Raw genomic sequence first — 17,518 nt, 5'->3', positions numbered from 1 at the left:
TTGATTTTCTCCTCTAGACCAAATACCTGCATCCCATAGAGCAGGTTAAAGTGTCATGTTCTGCCATCATAGAACTCTGTGGAATGTATGGCTTAAGTCACTTAGAAAACTTTATTTTCTAGTCCTTTAATTCTTAAAAATGAAGTATTAACCCATATTTATTCTATAAGTTAAAGGAATTTTCCTTAAAATCAAGGGAGGACTGACTGATGCATTTTGTACAGATATTTCCCTTTTTTTTTTTAATTTTTATTTATTATTATTATTTTTTTGCGGTACGCGGGCCTCTCACTGTTGTGGCCTCTCCCGTTGCGGAGCACAGGCTCCGGATGCGCAGGCTCAGCGGCCATGGCTCACGGGCCCAGCCGCTCTGCGGCATGTGGGATCTTCCCGGACCGGGGCACGAACCTGTGTCCCATGCATCGGCAGGCGGACTCTCAACCACTGCGCCACCAGGGAAGCCCTCCTTTTTTATTTTTTTATATAACTTAAGGAAAATGTTACAAATTCTAAAACTCTTTCTATTTCTTATTAGTTAGCATATTCTCAATAAGCTGCTTATATTGAAGGAAAAATAGTGATTTGCCAGCAATCCTCGGCATGTAGACACATCACCCCAATATCTGCCTTCATTTTCACGTGGCTTCTACCTGTGTGCATTTGTCTTTGTGTCCACATTTTCCCCTTTTTATAAGAACACCAGTCGGGTTGGATTAAGACCCACCCTAATGACTTTGTTTTAGCTTGATTATCTGTGTAATCCTGTGTCCAAATAAGATCACATTCTGAGGTTCTAGGGGTGGGATTCCATCCTATCTTTTTGCGAAGACACAATTCAACTCATGATGCAGGGCATAGTTTTTAGCGTTTGCATTTGCAAAACATTAAGAAAAAAAAAAAGACTCTCCCAGCGGTGTCCCAAAGCAGGTTTGAGTTTGTGTCTTGAAATGTCAGTGTTGCAGTTTGGCTAACGTGTTATATATGCTTTCCTTACACTTTATTTTCATAGTTGAACCTTCCTTTAATGAAAATATTTACAAAGAAAGAAACAAAATGAATTCTTTTCTGATTGCTTGATTTAAGAATCATGAATAAAAGCTATGCTATTTTATAAGCTCCCATATTCCTGTATGTTCTCATCATGTTTACATTTTGAAGGCGTGTACTTTATTTTATCAGTAGTGAATTCATACTGAGCTACATTTAGTATTTGAGGCTTCATGTTGCTTTCGTTAATTTCCTTGCTAAATGATAAGTGGCATTAAAGTCATGCTATTCTGAGTTTGCTTTCCGAGACAGAGTGACGCTGCATTATTGAACACTTTTACCCTTCCTTTTTAAAATTCATATTTCTACATCATCTATGGAAATTGCCACACTTAATGCTACTATCTTATGAGCAGGAAAAACCCAGGCTGTAAAAGAAGGAGGAAATAGTGGATTATGTGGGACGTGGGTAGAACAGACTGACTTGTAATGGAATTTATTTAAAATAAAATAATACTGCAGACTTGATGCTCATGATAATGCTGTAGTGAGATTATTTCATTTGATTCTTATAATGACTCTATGGTAAGGACAGTGTATTGGTCAGGGTAGGCTAGGTTATGTTGTGGAAACAAATAACCCTGAGGTTTATTTCTTGTTCACATAATGCCTGTTGTTGGTCCAGGTGACTCTCCAGGGCAACTGTCCTCCATGAGTTGGCTCAGCGTTCTAGTCTGCTTCGATGTTCAGGCATGTCTTAGCAACATATGCAGTCACTGCAGTAGGGGAAGAGTTGGCTAGGAGTCAAGAGCTGGTGATTAAGGTCTCCCCTTGAGAAGTGATAGCCATCACTTTTCTTACATGTTATTGGCCGACACAAGACATGTGATTGATTAAGGCTAATTTTAGGGGGTTAAAGGAAATGCCATCTTGCTGTGTCCCTGGGACAAATGGGAATCAGATATTGATGAACAATAATATGCTTGAGACAATAATACTTCCCTTTTACACACATGGAAACTAGGGTTCAGAAGTATTAGGTGACCTGCCTAGGGATATAGAACCAGATAATAATGGAGCTGCTACTCACACCTTGGTCTGTCTGACTCCAAAGGCTATCTGTTCAACCACTTTGTGTACTGCCTTCCATAAGAACTGAGTCAGCTACCTTGAAGATGATGTGATTCAAATGGTAAAGCTAATTGCCCCCAGTTTTCCTTACGGAGTGCTTTTGATAGAATTTAGAGGAAATGGGGAAGAACAGGTGATTGGTGAGGCTTCCATTGAGTCTAGTCTCTGGAGAAATTTTCTGGTCCCTTTCTCCTCTGGCCTTTCTCTCTTACCCTTCAGGGTAACCTCTGAAGAAGCATCTGAATATTATGGATAAAAGAGAGGAGCTGAGCAAGTAAAGGAGCGATTTTGCATTTCTCTGCTTTGCTAGAGGTGGAAGGTATAGTCTTGTAATTATTAAAGGGATAACAGTGTCAAGGTAGGCCTGTACGGCAATTTGTAGCCTACATAATATGTCCATATCTAATCTGAAGATGAGAGCAAACCTCAGTGTACTCATTGACTGTGACCCATATCAGTGAGGTGTGGTTGTCAGAATAGCCAATGGGACCTGGGACTGCATCACTGAAAGGAACTGACTAACATGAAGTAGAGGTGGAGAACGCAGGCCTTGGGGTCACATCTGGGCTACCCTCTGACCCATCACCTAGGCAAATACCTTTGTCTGTCTTGGACTTTTCACTGTAAATCAGGAGCAAAATGATGACTTCACAGTATACTCATAAAGGATAAATGATGTAAGGTTAATAAAATACTTGCAGTACCGTGTGTATAGGTCCATGCTCAGTAAATGCTGGCTGTTCTTCTTATTATGTTGGTTGTTAGTGTGAGGATTTTTAAAATAAAGCATGTGATTATTAGGCTCTACGTGCAATGATAGACCATAGCGGGGATATTACAATCACTTCTGGAATATTAGAATCACTATCACTAGAGATAATGAAATATATTTTGAGGCTGGCATCCAGGTTGGAGAGTTTACCTGAAACCATCTTCCATGGTTTGCTGAAGAAACTAGCAAGACCTAACTTGGAAAAGAGATACTTTAGCAGTGGTTTGAGGGCGTGGGCTGCTACTGTCTTTGGATCTCTGAAAGGTTGTCCTACAGAATAGGCTCTAGTATTCTTTATGGAATTAAGAAACAGTACAGCCATGGAAGTTGCAGGGAGAAGGATATCAGTTCACTGTGGGACAGAAGAATCAACCATGGAATTGGACTGTCTTGGGAAGTAGTGAGTTTACTGTCATTGGTGGTAAGAACATGGTTCACATGGGTATTGGCAGGATCTTGGGCATTCAGGCATCAGCTGAGTGATTAGATTAGAGAAACCTTAAATGATACTCAACACTGAGTTTTGTGATTCTAATCCTGGGCACTCAATAGAATCATCCAGTGGGATTTAAAACAATATAGCAGTGTCTTGGGCCCTACCCTAGACCAATTAAATCAGAATCTCTAGGGGTGAGGCTCCTGTAACAGTATTTTCACAACCTTTCCAGTTGATTCTGTTGTGTAGCCAAGTTTGATAACCACTGTTTCAACAGAAAGAAGCAGGTGCCATTGGCAGTAGCGCCTCTCTTAAAACTGTAGGTGATCAGTTTTGAATAGCAGGGGAGAGTATCATTCTGTGTGAGAAATAGTAATGGAACAGGGCAGAGTCTGGTTGGGTTTGACTTCGTTGAGCCCCCAGTATTGAGGAGTCCATCCAAACTGAAGCCTCTGGTCATTTTGGCTAATGGTTTTGGTAAAGGGTTGAGGTCCATGTTCAGTTTAAACACACAACCTCCTAGAGAGGGGAAACCAGAGACTGTAGACACTCAAGATTCAACTATAGGAAAAGTCTGTTTTCCCCCAAAGGGACTTGCTATTATTCATGTTTACTGGCTGCTGAGTGATTCATCCGGTGTCGAGGGAGATGTGCTCAAATGAAATGTGTTGCTTCTATGTAAAGTAGCTTATTTCTTCTAGGATACTCCGGCCCACTGATGCAACCCTGCAGAACAATGCAAATACCGCTGTGAGAGAGTGTCTGTGTGTGTGTGTGTGTGTGTGTGTGTGTGTGTGGTGTGTGTTTGGGGATGAGGAAGAGACAGGTGCACACATAGATATGCATATTTCTAGGTCATAGAGCATGCCTTCACACCTCCCTCCTCTGACCTTTATGCCAGAAACGTAAGAATGACCCATTGTCCACTGGCCCTGGAGCTTGGTTGTTCCTAATCTCTGGATGCTCAGTGGCTGAGCTGGCCTCCTGCCTGGCCATTTGGCAGCCGTCAGGGTAGCCCCGTGTATCCCAAATTTGTTCCCGCGTGGCTTCTTCCTGCCTGATCCCTCATCCTCTGGCATGGCATTTTCTCCATGACAGTCTGCCCCTGAACTGCCCTCGCTGCCGCTTTGGTAAAGGCTTGCAACGAAAGAGTAACAGCCACTGGCGAATCCAGTTTGTGCAAGCAGCATCAGCAATGGATGAGACCTCCCCCAGGCTGGAAGAAGACTGGAAAAAAGGACTTCAGCGAGAAGCGAGCTGGCAGGTAAGTGACGTCCTCGGCCCCAGACGGACCCAGAGCTCTCGCTCAACTCTTTTAGCCCAAGTCTGGGTAATTCACATCAGTCTGTTTGCACAAATGCGTTATCTGCAGACACATCCATTTGGGGAAAGTCATCATTAGTTTTCATTTCTTTGTAAACCATGCAAATAAGATTCCAAATGAATTTCCTCTAGATTCTTGAGCAAGCTAATAGGGTTTTACAAATCTATAGATGTTGCTAAATTTATACTTTCTTAATAAAGCCCCTTGAGTTAACAAGTTGCAGGTGTATGTCAAAGGAAGCATGAAGATTTGGTTTGTGTGAGTATAAGTTCATTGCAACATAAAAATTTAATACAACACCTGTCCCCAGACTTACTTTATAGTGTTACAGTAGCTTGGAATAAGGGGCTTGGTTTTAACCTATTTTAATGAGGTGACCATTCTTTTAATGCGGCTTGCGTGCCTTTCTTATTTATGCTGAACTCATAATAGGTGGAAGCTCTGTGGTATGCAGAAAGTTCAAGCTAAAGGATTCATTCTGGTGTAGAGGCAGTTTTCATTAAAATATGCAAAGCAATAATGTTTATACCTTACAATACCTATTTCAAATTAGCAAAATTATATGCTCCTGTCTCATAAGCTGCCAGCTGAAATCCCTTCCTAAATCCTGTTGAATGGCTTTGATTACTCTTCTTCACATCACACATTACACCTCTAATGCATATTTTTACGCAGCCACTCCATTGCCATTTAATTAGACAACAATATTGAAGAGTGATGCCAGAGGTTTGGTTTTTTTTTTTCTAATGCTGCTCCTTATGGAAAAAGAACGCTTCCGTGCATGAAGCATTTCTTATGGGTGGTGTTGGATAAAGTGCAACTGTGATTTTCCATTTTGTCTATAGCAGACAGTTTCCTACAGAAATGGTGATTCAGGATGAGTTGATTTTCAACATCAATTTTTAAAAATAATTGTCCCTTTTTATAAAAGGAGGGAAACTTTTCATAAGAGTCTCCTTTGCTATTGAAATTTCAGTGAAATGTAATACTGGTATTGACAGGTATGTTCTGTTCTAAGCCATGTGATGTTAAGTAAGGAGCTTCAGAAAAAAACCTCCTCCAGCCTGTCATGAAATTGGAGTCCTTCCACTTTGAGTGGGAGTGTTATTTAGGAAGCAGGAAGGCATACAAATAAATCTCTGCATGCTACTTTGAGAATGTCATGTGGTAGGTCCCCAGAGGTTCTAAACAAATATTCAGGTATGTTATGGTATATTGATGTGACTTTTGGATATTTGTCTTTTGTTTATGTGTTTTCCTTTAGAGAGTTGGCATCTTATATATAGTCTTCATTTCAAAGGAGGATGAAGGAAGGAAGCATGTGAGGAGATGACTCAGAGATCTCTGTGGACAAAATATTTAAACTAGGAACATGAAATCCAAATGTTTCTGTAAAAAAGCATGTGTCCTATCAATGGGAGCGTCCCATGAACCTTTAGCTTAGTCATTACCCAACAGGCAGATAATGAAAATGTTCTCTCTGCTCCTTGCCTCCAAAGATGTGATTATGTTCAAGTTGACCCTTGCCATTTCCATTATGGTAACCGAAGCTCTCCCTAAAGCTCCTGGAGGTCACGGTTATGGGATGGACATCCCAGGCTCCCATTTGACCCTCCCTGACTCTTGGCCATGGCTACTCTGCTTCTGGGCTCTACCCCCAGTGAGGCCTGCCTGCGGCCCACACTGTACAGCCATCTGTGTTGCCATGCTGGGTCCCCACATGCACGGAGTCACCCCACTTCAGCTGATACTTAAGCTGTCCCTAAAGGAGGCAATGAAATCTGATGGCATTAGATGTAAGACCTTTGTCGTGAGAGTGACTTCTTTTGACCCTGCATGGTAGTGATGGAGTTGGGGACAATTTAAAAACAAACTGTGATTGATACTGAAACTTTAATTTAGCTTTAGTACTACATTTCTTGTAGAAACTGATTCCATACTTCTTTACCTAACTAACCACTATTTACCAATCACAGTGCCAGGTGTGTGTGTGTGTGTGTGTGTGTGTGTGTGTGTTGAATAGGATCGCATCTTTGGAGGCAAGGAGCAGAGAGAGCATTTTCATTATCTGCCTTTTGGGAAATGACTAACCTAAAGGTACATGGGACGCTACCGTTGATAGGACACATGAGTTTTTACAGAAACATTTGGATTTCATGTTCCTAGTTTAAATATTTTGTCCACACACACCACTCCAACATTCCTAAGAAGCCTAGAAGGTACATAAGATTACCCCCTTTAACAGATGAAGAAATTAAGACCTAACCTGTCCAAAGCCATCCAGTATTCAAGTCCAGTCCTGTTTGACTCCAGTGCCTGTGCTCTTCCCACTTTGCTGTACCATCTGAATTGAATTTTATCTCATTTTTTATCTCATGGAATAATAGCTTATGAGCAGCTGTGATGTGGGCAGGCAGGAAGAAAGAGAAAGAAAGGGAAAAAGTATGACGATCTTCTAATGGAATAATCAATCTCTGAATCATTAAGGCTTTAATAAAATGTTTTTCAATAGTTGATTTTTTTAACCCTTACTATCTACCAGGCACTAAGGTGCATTTCTAATTCTTACAAGTACTCTGACAGATATTATTTATTCATCTTATACAGATGGGGAAACTGAGGCTCAGCTCAAGGAAACTGAGGAACATGCTCAAGGTTACATACCTACTGAGATGATGAAAAGAGATGTGGGCCCACTTAGACTGGCCCCAAATCCTGTACTCTTATACAAGACTGCCTCTCAGAGTGTATTTTCAAATTACATTTTGATCATACATATTTTAACTATCTCATCTCACAATGATGTGATGGGATTCAGTCCTTGAGAAATCCCGATAGTTTTTTTTTTTTTTTTTGTAAATAAATGAGTTGGGCAAAAATGCCTTGCTCACTCATTTCTCCAGAATGTATTTTAATTGGATGCTGTTTGCCTTAAATGAACCAGCTTAACCATGGAGTTGAAAATGAGCTAGATGCAATTTCTAGAATCAACTGTAAATCTAAAAATCCTTTCAAGCTTATAACCTGTACTGGAAAACCAACAGTAGCTGTGTCAGGGTTAATGCTCCTGTTGCCCATGGCCCACTTCAGCTCTGGGAGAAGCTGGGAACCAAGATGGCAGGGGCTTCGGCCACCAGGTAACCGTCGGCCTACTGGCAAACTTAAGGCAGCGCCTTTGCTTCTTCACTTGTAAACCGAGGTGATTATGCTTGAGTGGGGCATTGGAGAGAGGATGGGCGGAGACACCAGTGCTTCATTGCTCTGGTCAATGGTCAGTTGAAAGATATTATGGAGGGGCAAATGGCTCATTTCTGGGTAATGTTTTATCTTGCGGTGGTTCCCTTGAAAATAACCAATGTAATAGTGGTGTGGCCATTGTGAACTCCTCTGTCAATGTTGTCTGTCTGTGTCCATCTCCCCCACAAGAAGACAAATTCCTCGAGGGCAGAGACACATCTCATGTGACTCTGTGTCTCTGCCCTTAGCACTGAGCCTGACACACACTTAACCCTGATGATGTTTGCCTAACTGAAGGGAATTGCAAATTTGATCTGGAAAAATGCTAAGGTGTAATGTGGCCCTAAGGCCCTGATTGGACACGTGAAGAACCAAGGCTGAGCAAGGCTGACTGCGCTGAGTTCTACTGCTGGTTAGTGAGTAGCAAAGATGGTAATCTCCCTGCTTAGCTTTCTTCCGTTTCCCTGGATCGCTTCTCCATGAAATTCCAATGTCTCAACTTTCCCACCTGTAGAATTGGAACTAGAATATATTATCTGTGTCTGTTTAGATATCTTTATTTATCCTGGTACCCATATCTGACAGGAACAATGGCATAAGGGTTAAGAACATGGGATCTAGAGTCAGACTTCTGGGTTCCAACCTTGGTGTCATCAGTTTCTAAGTATGTCACACTGGTAACATTTCTAACCTTTCTGTGCTTCAGTTTCCTCACCTATAAGATGGAGATAATTATCCCAGCTACGTTCTAAGGTTGTTGTGAGGATTAAATGAGTCAATTCAAGAAAAGCCCTTAGAAGAACCCTTCAATTAAGTACTGTTTAGTGCCCCATAGTGTGCACTGTATGTGTCATCTGGATCTATTACCTTTTTAATGAGATCAGCCATTTAGCATTTTTTTGAATAGGTACTGTGTGCAAAGCACATCAATACTTACGTGAGTGAGACAGTGACAGGAGACATTGCCCTTGAACTTGAGGTCATGGTGGAGAGAGCACAGCAAGTCATCACGATTATAGAATAGCCACAAAACGCTCCGTGTATCACGGAAGCACTGAGGAGTAGCCTCTGATCCGTCTAAGGGGTTCCATGGAGGGGGTGATACTGGTGCTAATTAAACAAAGAGAAGGACTTAAGCCAGACAAAGAACTCGGAAGAGTGTTTAGGCCAAAATAAAGAACATATCAGAGGTGGGAGGAGCCAGTTGTCTTCTGGTGCCAGCCTTTCAGGGTGAGGCAGGAGTGATGCAGATGAGTCTGAAGGGGCAGGAAGGAGACAGTTCCTGCATGGTTAGACCAAGCAGCTTCAAACTGCAGTGGAGAGCCATCGATGGGCTTTAAACAGAAGCATAAGATAGGGATCAACATTTTTTAAAGACATCATTCTGGCTTCAGTGTGGAAGATAAATTAGACTAACAAGACTAGAGGCCAGAAACCCAGTTAAGAAGCTGCTTCACCACTTTAAATGAGGGCTGGCAGGACTGTGGAAATAAGATGGAGATGGAAGCGTAGATGCGGAAAAATCTAGAAGACAGGGGCCTCTGGATTTGGTGATCGATTGATGCAGGGAATGAGGGTGTGGAGAGTCCAATGACTCTTTAGGATGGCTAAGTGGATATCAGTGACATCACCTGAAAAGAGATTGCCAGAAAAGAAGGTGGTCTCTCGGCTCATGGTGGGCTGGGTAATAACTAACAAAATAGTGGAGGAGAGTTATAAGAAATATGAATAATATAGTGTTTTATACCAGAAAGATAAACAAAACCTCGTGAGGACTCAGAAAACCCAGAGAAGGTAATAATATCAAGACTATTGAACAATTACCAAGAGCTTACTTTGTGCCAAGAGCTGTTTTAAGCATTTGTCCTGTTAACTCACAGAATCTTCACCATCACGGCATTAGAGAGATACGAGTTGTATCCTCATGGTGTAGGTGAGGAAGTTTCAGAGAGGTTAAGATCGATCGCTTAACCAGTCCATGGAGCCTAGGTCAAAGCAGCCTGGATCCAGAGCTTGAAAGCACTTAAGATTATGTCCATTTGCATGGAGCTAGGAGCCAGGGATGAGTTCACAGAGTAGATGACATTTGAGCTGGGTTTTTTAAGGAGTGCAATTTGCCAGTAGTGAAACCCTGAGTTAGAATCCGGGCTCTGCTGCTTCACTGGCGGTGGATATGCTCTACTCGGGGCAGATAGAACAGTCTCTTGTGTGTGTCTCTGGGTTCAATGGGTCTCCTAAGGTTATTGGCCTGAGTTTCTCAAGGTGGGACAGGCCAACTTCATAGCTCCCAAAAGAGGTTGCATATGGTGAAGGAGGCCTCTAGCAAGTCCAGTCCAGTGCCCAGCAGTCCATGATGTATGGGAGATGATAGGCCTGGAAATTAGAGGGCCTGACTGGGGAAGGGCAACTAGACTTAGATGTGTGACCTCAGGCAAGTCCCTCTTCTGAGATGTTTCCTCCTCTGTAAACAAAACAAAATACCCACTTCCCAGGTAAAATAATGTGTGTTTAAAAGAATTTGTCTAATGTAAAGCATTAGACAGAATGTAAGATTTTTGTCTCTAATAACAGAAAATAAAGTAGAATTGTATCTTTGAAATAATACCAAATACGAAAATAGTTTCGTGTTACTCTCTACCTTCCCTTCCAATTCCATTGCTATTTTGTGTTTCAGTTTCCATGTAGGAAGGGAAAAAAGTATGTGTGAGGTTGTTTCCTCCTCTCAGGAAAGGATTCATTTCTTTATATGGGATACACCTTACATTGGTATCAATGGAATAGTGGTTCGTATTTTGAGTTTACATGATATTTAGAGAAATCTGCTTCAAGATACTAATGTCATCTATCAAATGAGCAAATTGTGATGATAGGGTAAAAGCAGTACCCGAGGATATAGACTGACCAGTTCTAACTTTATGTCAGGAGTATGATGGACCTAGCAAGAAATGGTTTGAACGTAGAAACTGTTAAGAGTTTAGGTTTCTCAGAAAACAAGTTCTGTTTTTCTTCTATTGTTACATTTCTGGCACAGTAGTATGTTTGAGAAGCCCTCTTTTTCTGCTTTCCTTTTAAATTATTTGGAACTCATTCATTCATTCATTCATTCATTTGGTCCAGGAAGGTAAAGGGACGTATTTCTTAGATTCAAATGTCATCGACTTATAAGGCTCAAAGAGACCTTGAGATGACATGTCATTGTTTGTTTTCACCCTCTGTGTTCCTCACTCTGAGCAGAAGCAAGTCCAAAATGCTGAAGACAGATGACCTTCTGTAGCTTCTGTCCATAACTCATCCCTGGGCCTAACAAATGATTCTTAAGCTAAGGGAATTCTTCCTTGTGGTGGATTTAAACCGCTCCCGTTGCAGCTGAGGACGATACCTGCTCCTTCATCCTCCCTGGAGGTGGAGAAAAACAGCTCAGTCACTGTCCTCAGGAATCAGCCTTCCTGGCCTTGAAGATCATTATGAAAGCAGCCTTCAGCTTTTGCTTCTCAAGGCTAAGCAACTTAAATCCTTAGGTTTAATTCTTCATTTCCATCTTCTTGAGTTTCTGTGAAGCTTCTCCAAATCCGCTCATTACCTTTAGCTTCTTTTTTTTTTTTATACAGCAGGTTCGTATTAGTTATCCACTTTATACATATTAATGTATATATATACACTAATTACCTTTAGCTTCTATAGTCTAGAACTTTTCAAGAGGATCTAGCCAGGGCTAACCAGCAGGGGTCACCTGCTCATTTATTTAATCAGCTACTGCATATTTACTGAGCTCCACGTTCTAAATACTAGACCTCTGGGCAAAGTCCTGAGGGTACACAGATAAGTAAAAACAGCATGAGGTAGCGCTAAGAGCCAGGCTGTATCATGGATCACTACTTACCAGCTGTATGACCTTGAGCATGTTACTTAAACGCTATGTCTCACTTCCTTCATGGGCCAAATGAGATAATGATAGTATCAATGATCTATGTCATTGCTTTGTTGTGAGGATTAAATGGATAAGTACATGTAATGCACTTAAAAGTAGTGGTCGATGCACAGTTATGGTCATGTAACTCCTTGTTAAAGAAAATAAAAATGAAATAAGATGCGGGTCCTGCCCTCTAGTTGAACCCACTCTACTTGGAAGGATGAACGAATAAATAGTTAATGACAGTTCAGTATGTTCGATGCTCTGGTAGCAGTTTGAGCATGTGGGATGCAGGTTCAGAGGTGCAAGAGGAATCATGCCCCAGGGCATCAGGAATGACTTCATGGTTCAAGGAAGGTGGACTGTTGGATGCACGTCTTAAATTCACATATCGTTGACATAAAAGGCTGGGAGAGACCTTGGGATGACATCTCCTTGTTCATTTTCACCCTACAGATGACTGAGTTGGATCTTAGGGGAAGAGTAAGGGCTTTCTAGGTGGTGAAGAGGGTGAAAAGGCACTCTGGTCACAGGGAGGCTTTGTGAACAAAGAATTAGAAGCGTAGACGTTTGGCACATGTTTGAAAGATGGAGGGTGGCTTGTTGTGTCAGGGGGTGTGATGGGCAGTGATGCTGGGAGAGGCTCTTCCATCTGGGTAGCTTCAGGTTGTGAGTGGAGCAGGGGGCCTTGCTGAGGCATTTGCCTTATCCTTAACCTAATCCGTGCTCCTGGGGCTTTATTTTAAAAAGCTGTAGATGTGTTAGGGAGGCTGCCACAGCATTTGATGTCTCTCTTCTAGGAGTTTTCTTACATTGTCTTGGATCAGAGTTATGTATCAATCCCTAGAGGCCAGAATCTGAATCTTATTCATTTTTCTATTTCTCTCAGGGCCTAGCATAGTACCAGGCACGGGGCAGGCTTACGTCATGTGTGTTGAAATCAAGTTCGCCGTGTATAACCAGTGCCCTCATCTGACTGTTCAAGGACAACCAATTGTGCTTATGCATGAATGAACACACGCTAATAAATGCATCCAGGGATTTTACAGTTTTCAAATTTGACTCAATTTCGAGCACCTCTTGGGAAGGGAATAGTTTTGTGTAAAACCCAAAAAACCAATACGAGAAACAAATTCTCCCTGTGGTGTCTTTGCCTTTTACATTCGGCTTCCTGTGCTCCTGTGTGCCACATTCACAGCTGATTATTCTGATGGGGGCCCAATGAGCATCGACTTTATGTCTTAGACTCTTCCCTTCTCAAACTCGTTCTTGAGCATTGGCTTACATAGGTCACAATCCACGCTGACGTTGGCTACAGAACATTCGAGCTGTAAAGGGCAGATCTTAAAAGAAGGTTGAGGGGGAAAAAGCAGCTCTGGACTCTAAAGAGACAAATGTGTTTTACATCAAGTTCCCCTGTTGAAAAAATGTCAAAAGTAAGTGAGAAATACTCAAGTTGTACCAGCTGGTTGAATGCAGTGATTGTCACTTAGGGTGCAAAAGCTGCAACTTTCTATCTAATTCACTCCTCAATCACTCCATGGCCCCTGTCTCAAGCTCAATTTAAGTTCAGTCCCCAGTACACGGAGCCACTGGACAGTGTATAAAGAAATGACTGGCCAAAAGGGACTGAGGGGAAGACGGAGCCACGTGGTGACCAAAGCTAAGTTACCAAGTAGTCCTGGGATCACGCAGCATCTCTCCCTAGCGCCTCTCACAAAGTCCGTGTAAAATAGGTCATTTCTCCTTTAGCCTTTAAATGGTAATTATCTCCGCCTGATAGGCTAATCTGATCAGACATAGCCTGATGCTTCTGGTCAAATGCTCACCACATATACTGGGGAAACAGACAGATATACTGGAGACTCTGGGGTAGTGCCTGGATTGAAAGTTTGCTGCCTCCAGGGCTTTGAATCGAAATGGAAATGGGCCGGCTCTCTGCAGAACCCCATTACTGTTGATGACCGTTTGTCTTTTTCAGAGGAGTTCGGGTGAGCGATAAATAGGACTGCTCTATAGGGAGCGCGTCCTGGAAACTGTCAGATCTTTCCTTACACATGTCAAGTGTATTTCAGTTTTCAAAAGCGCATATCCATTTATACTCCTTTTTCAATCTCATAGAGGCCCTATGAAGGAAATGGCAACCGTGTTATTATAACCAATCGTCAAATGTATAAACTGAGGGCTGACAGGTTTAAGAGCCTTGCCCAGCAGGGCCAGGACTAGAACCTGAGTCGAAGTACAGTCCTGCGCTTGTGTGCTCAAATCCAGCTACCTCTCTCTTCACTGGTCAAGGGTAAGCTTTCCAGAAGCTTGTAAAAAATTGTTATTAAATTAATACTTAATTAACCTCAATCAATTGTCCCCTTCCTAAAAAAGGGTGACATTTAAAGCTAAAAACTTTTATGTAATCATTTCTGAGGAAGAGTTCCCCTCCCCAACCCAACAATGAAAATGTCTGGTGAGAAAGCAAGATGTTCGTGTTTCTCCATGCTGCTCCTCAGGCTTCAGGCATGGGCTTCTCGCAGTGGTGGGAGTCCAGCAGGGCTATTACACAGTTACCACTATCTGGGGATATGCTGCAGAGACATAATTTTGTGTCACACTCTAAAGACTTTATTTTGAACATGGCTAAATTCCTTTTTTTTTCTCATTGGAGAAGGAGACACACCATTTCCTGCAACTTAGCTCCTTGCCAAGATGTGACTTAAATAGCATCAATCACCTCAATCCCACCTTTTGGATGAATCAAAATTTCAGCGAAGCAAACATCTGAACTAATGAAACCAAATGTTTTCTTTAGAAATTTTTGAAAACTGAAATTGTCAAGAGGTTACACAGTACAGATTTTGTTATTTTTGTGGGAATAATAATGAACTCTTAGGTTCATTGGTCTTCGAACTATACTATGTTTATTAGTAATTGGTTTTGGTGTTCACACGTATCTTGAGGAGCTGTGGAGAAGCATCTTATGTTGCACTTTTCTTGCACTGTTATTGTACTTTTTATGTCTATGTTTCATCTGCCTAAAATCAATCCACTCTTCTCTCTCCCATCTCCTTTCTCAATCAAAAATTAAAAAAAATATATCTCCTAGTCATCCTTAAAAACTCCTATCACCAACTCATACTTGAAATTCTGGAATATAATATTAGTTATACACAAACATAAGCTCTGAAGTCAAACCAATGTAAAGTTGAATTCTGCTTTACCATTGACTAGTTGGATAACTTTGGATATATTTCTGCTTTAAAGCCTCAGTTTCACTACCTTTAAAATGAGATTACAATAGTAACTTTACTCTAAAATGATTATGAAAATTAAAGGAAATAATATATCTAAATCCTTTGGCAAAGTGGCTAGCATGGTGTTTCCATTAAGACCAGGATTATGACAATGTTGTTCACAATCCCACTTATGCCAATTTACTCATGTATGGGACAGAAGTAAGACATAGAAAAAAGAGACAAAAAAGTATATTATCAGCTAAAATTACTGTCTATATAGGAAAGCAAAGATATTTAGAAAAACTGGAAAATTATTTTAAAAAATGAGAGTTGAGTTAGTTGATTCAACAGAAAATAAATATACAAAAATTAATAGCTTTCTGGTGTAGTAGTGATAATCAGTTAGAAAATATGAAGATTAAAATCATTCAAAATAGCACTAAAATATATAAACTATCTAAAAATAAATTCATTGAGTAATTCTGTATGAAGAAAACAGTAAAATTTTAGCAGGAGACATAAAAGAAGACTTGGATAAATGGAAAAGGAGTCATTTTCTTAGAAAGGAGGAACGAATACTGTCAACATGTTAGCTCTTCTCAAATGAATATACATTTTTAATGTAATTCTAGTCGAAATCATTTTGCTGCTGTGGTTTTCTGGAAACTTGACCAAGTAATCTAAAGTTAATCTTGAAGAGTAAATAGAATGAAAGAGCTAAAAAATATTTCAGAACAAGAGCAGTAAAGCAGGCTTTTCTCTAGTGGATATTGTAATGTACTGTAAAGTTATGATAATTAAAACAGGATGCTCTGGAGTAAGAATCAACAGACAAATGGGGTTGAAGTAGACCAGAAACAGACTCTAGTAAAAAAAAAAGAGTTTTAGGAGGTGGATGTGGTCAAGGCTAGATTACATATTAGTTGAAGAACTGACAATTATGCAATAAAGGGTGTTGAGCCACCTGGTTAACTAATAGTTGAAACAACTACATATTAAATTCCAGGGAGAAAGAGTAAAATGTAAAAAAATTCAAAACATACAAATGAAAGGAGAAAATATAGGGTAATATTTATCTGATTCTGAATGGTAAGGCTTTGTAGGCTTAAAGAAAAAGAGTGATAATTTTGATTATGTAAAAATTTAAAAATTCTCTATGTCAGAAACGTAATAAACAAAAACCCAACAAATAATAAAATGGAAAAATATTTTGACAAGTCTGGTCTAAACGGCTTGATATCTTTAACAAATTAAGAGATTATAAATAAGAAATAACCTAATATTCCACTTGAAAAAAAATGAGTTTGGTCCAAGAACAACTAACAAGAGATATATGTTACCAATAAATACATGAAAAAATTGTAATCATATTTGTCAGTAGAGGAATTCAAATTAGAACAACAGTGAGACACAACTGGTAAAGATTTTGAGAAACAATTATGTTGGTGATGATGTTGGTGATGGTGGAATGAATCCCATGTAAGTACTACCTCTGCCTTTTGGGGGAGAGTGTGAATTATTGCCACCTTTCTAGAAATCAACTATATAATATGTATCAATAGCTTAAAATTATTTAAAAACTTGACTGAATGTGATTCTAGAAATAGATCTTAAGGAAGTTATCAGTGACAAAGATAAAACTTCATGTAAAAGGATGTTTATTTTGATGTTGTTTATAATAATAAAAGTTTGGCCCATTCTAAATTTCCAGTTATAGGTTGCTGGTCAAACACACTATGATACAGCCATCAGAAATTGTGTTCTCCATATTTACTGTAGGGAGAGAATGCTTTTGATAGACTATTAAGTGAAAACCATGGACAATATACTTTGGATTAAATATGGTAACTGAAACCCAGCGAAAGACAATAAAGACATAAATAAGGTTTAAACAATGAAAGACAAAGAGAATGAAAGAGGAGATGACATTGGTGAAGAACTGTCTACTGGAGTCTGAAGGCTTGAAAGAGAAGAAACAACTAGTAACGGACTTGGCACGTCATTAAAATAATAGTGAAATTTTAGCTTCCAGGGGGAGAAATCAGCAAACAGCAGGCTGTTTGGCATTGCCCAATTTTGGAAATGCTCAGGAATTGGATGTGCCAAGTGTCTTAGAAGGTGGGGGTGAGAAGCACAATGGAAAATAGGTGAACAGGCTGAAGATATCCAGAAAGAGCAAAGAGACCAGATCTCTTCTCCACTATATGAAGGCAGAAAACAAATAGTTCATATCCTAACAGAGTTGAGAAAAGATCTGAGTTTTGAGGACAGTCAGGCACCGTGGTGGGACAGGTAACAAGCAATGTGAAAATAAGGTTTCAGGTGAGAGTCTCCCTACTGAACAGTGAGACCCCAGTTCTCTCTTCTCTTACAAAGTGTTGGTGCCTTGCTTCATTCTCTGCTGGAGAGGAAAGTGAAGGGTTCCTTTCTGGGGAAACTGACCAGTCCAATAAAAAATGCGTACTGTGAAAAGATAACTCTCCTCCAATGCCAT

General features: G+C 40.4%; 1 protein-coding gene across 3 annotated transcripts in view; it reads left to right on the top strand.

Moving 5' to 3' along the window:
* Positions 1–17,518, top strand: part of PPARGC1A (PPARG coactivator 1 alpha) — a 660,339-nt gene that overhangs the window by 357,356 nt on the left and 285,465 nt on the right. For 2 of the 3 annotated variants that reach the window (XM_060299209.1, XM_060299208.1), the window contains one exon: positions 4,425–4,590. The exons of the other annotated variant lie outside the window; for it this stretch is intronic. In XM_060299209.1, coding sequence (XP_060155192.1) covers positions 4,522–4,590 — 69 coding nt within the window. In that variant the 5' untranslated portion in view covers positions 4,425–4,521. The remainder of the gene's footprint in view (positions 1–4,424; positions 4,591–17,518) is intronic. 3 annotated transcript variants of the gene reach the window in all.

Source organism: Globicephala melas, chromosome 5, assembly GCF_963455315.2.
Source record: "Globicephala melas chromosome 5, mGloMel1.2, whole genome shotgun sequence".
Taxonomy (NCBI): domain Eukaryota; kingdom Metazoa; phylum Chordata; class Mammalia; order Artiodactyla; family Delphinidae; genus Globicephala; species Globicephala melas.
This window is presented reverse-complemented; position numbering and strand designations above follow the sequence as displayed.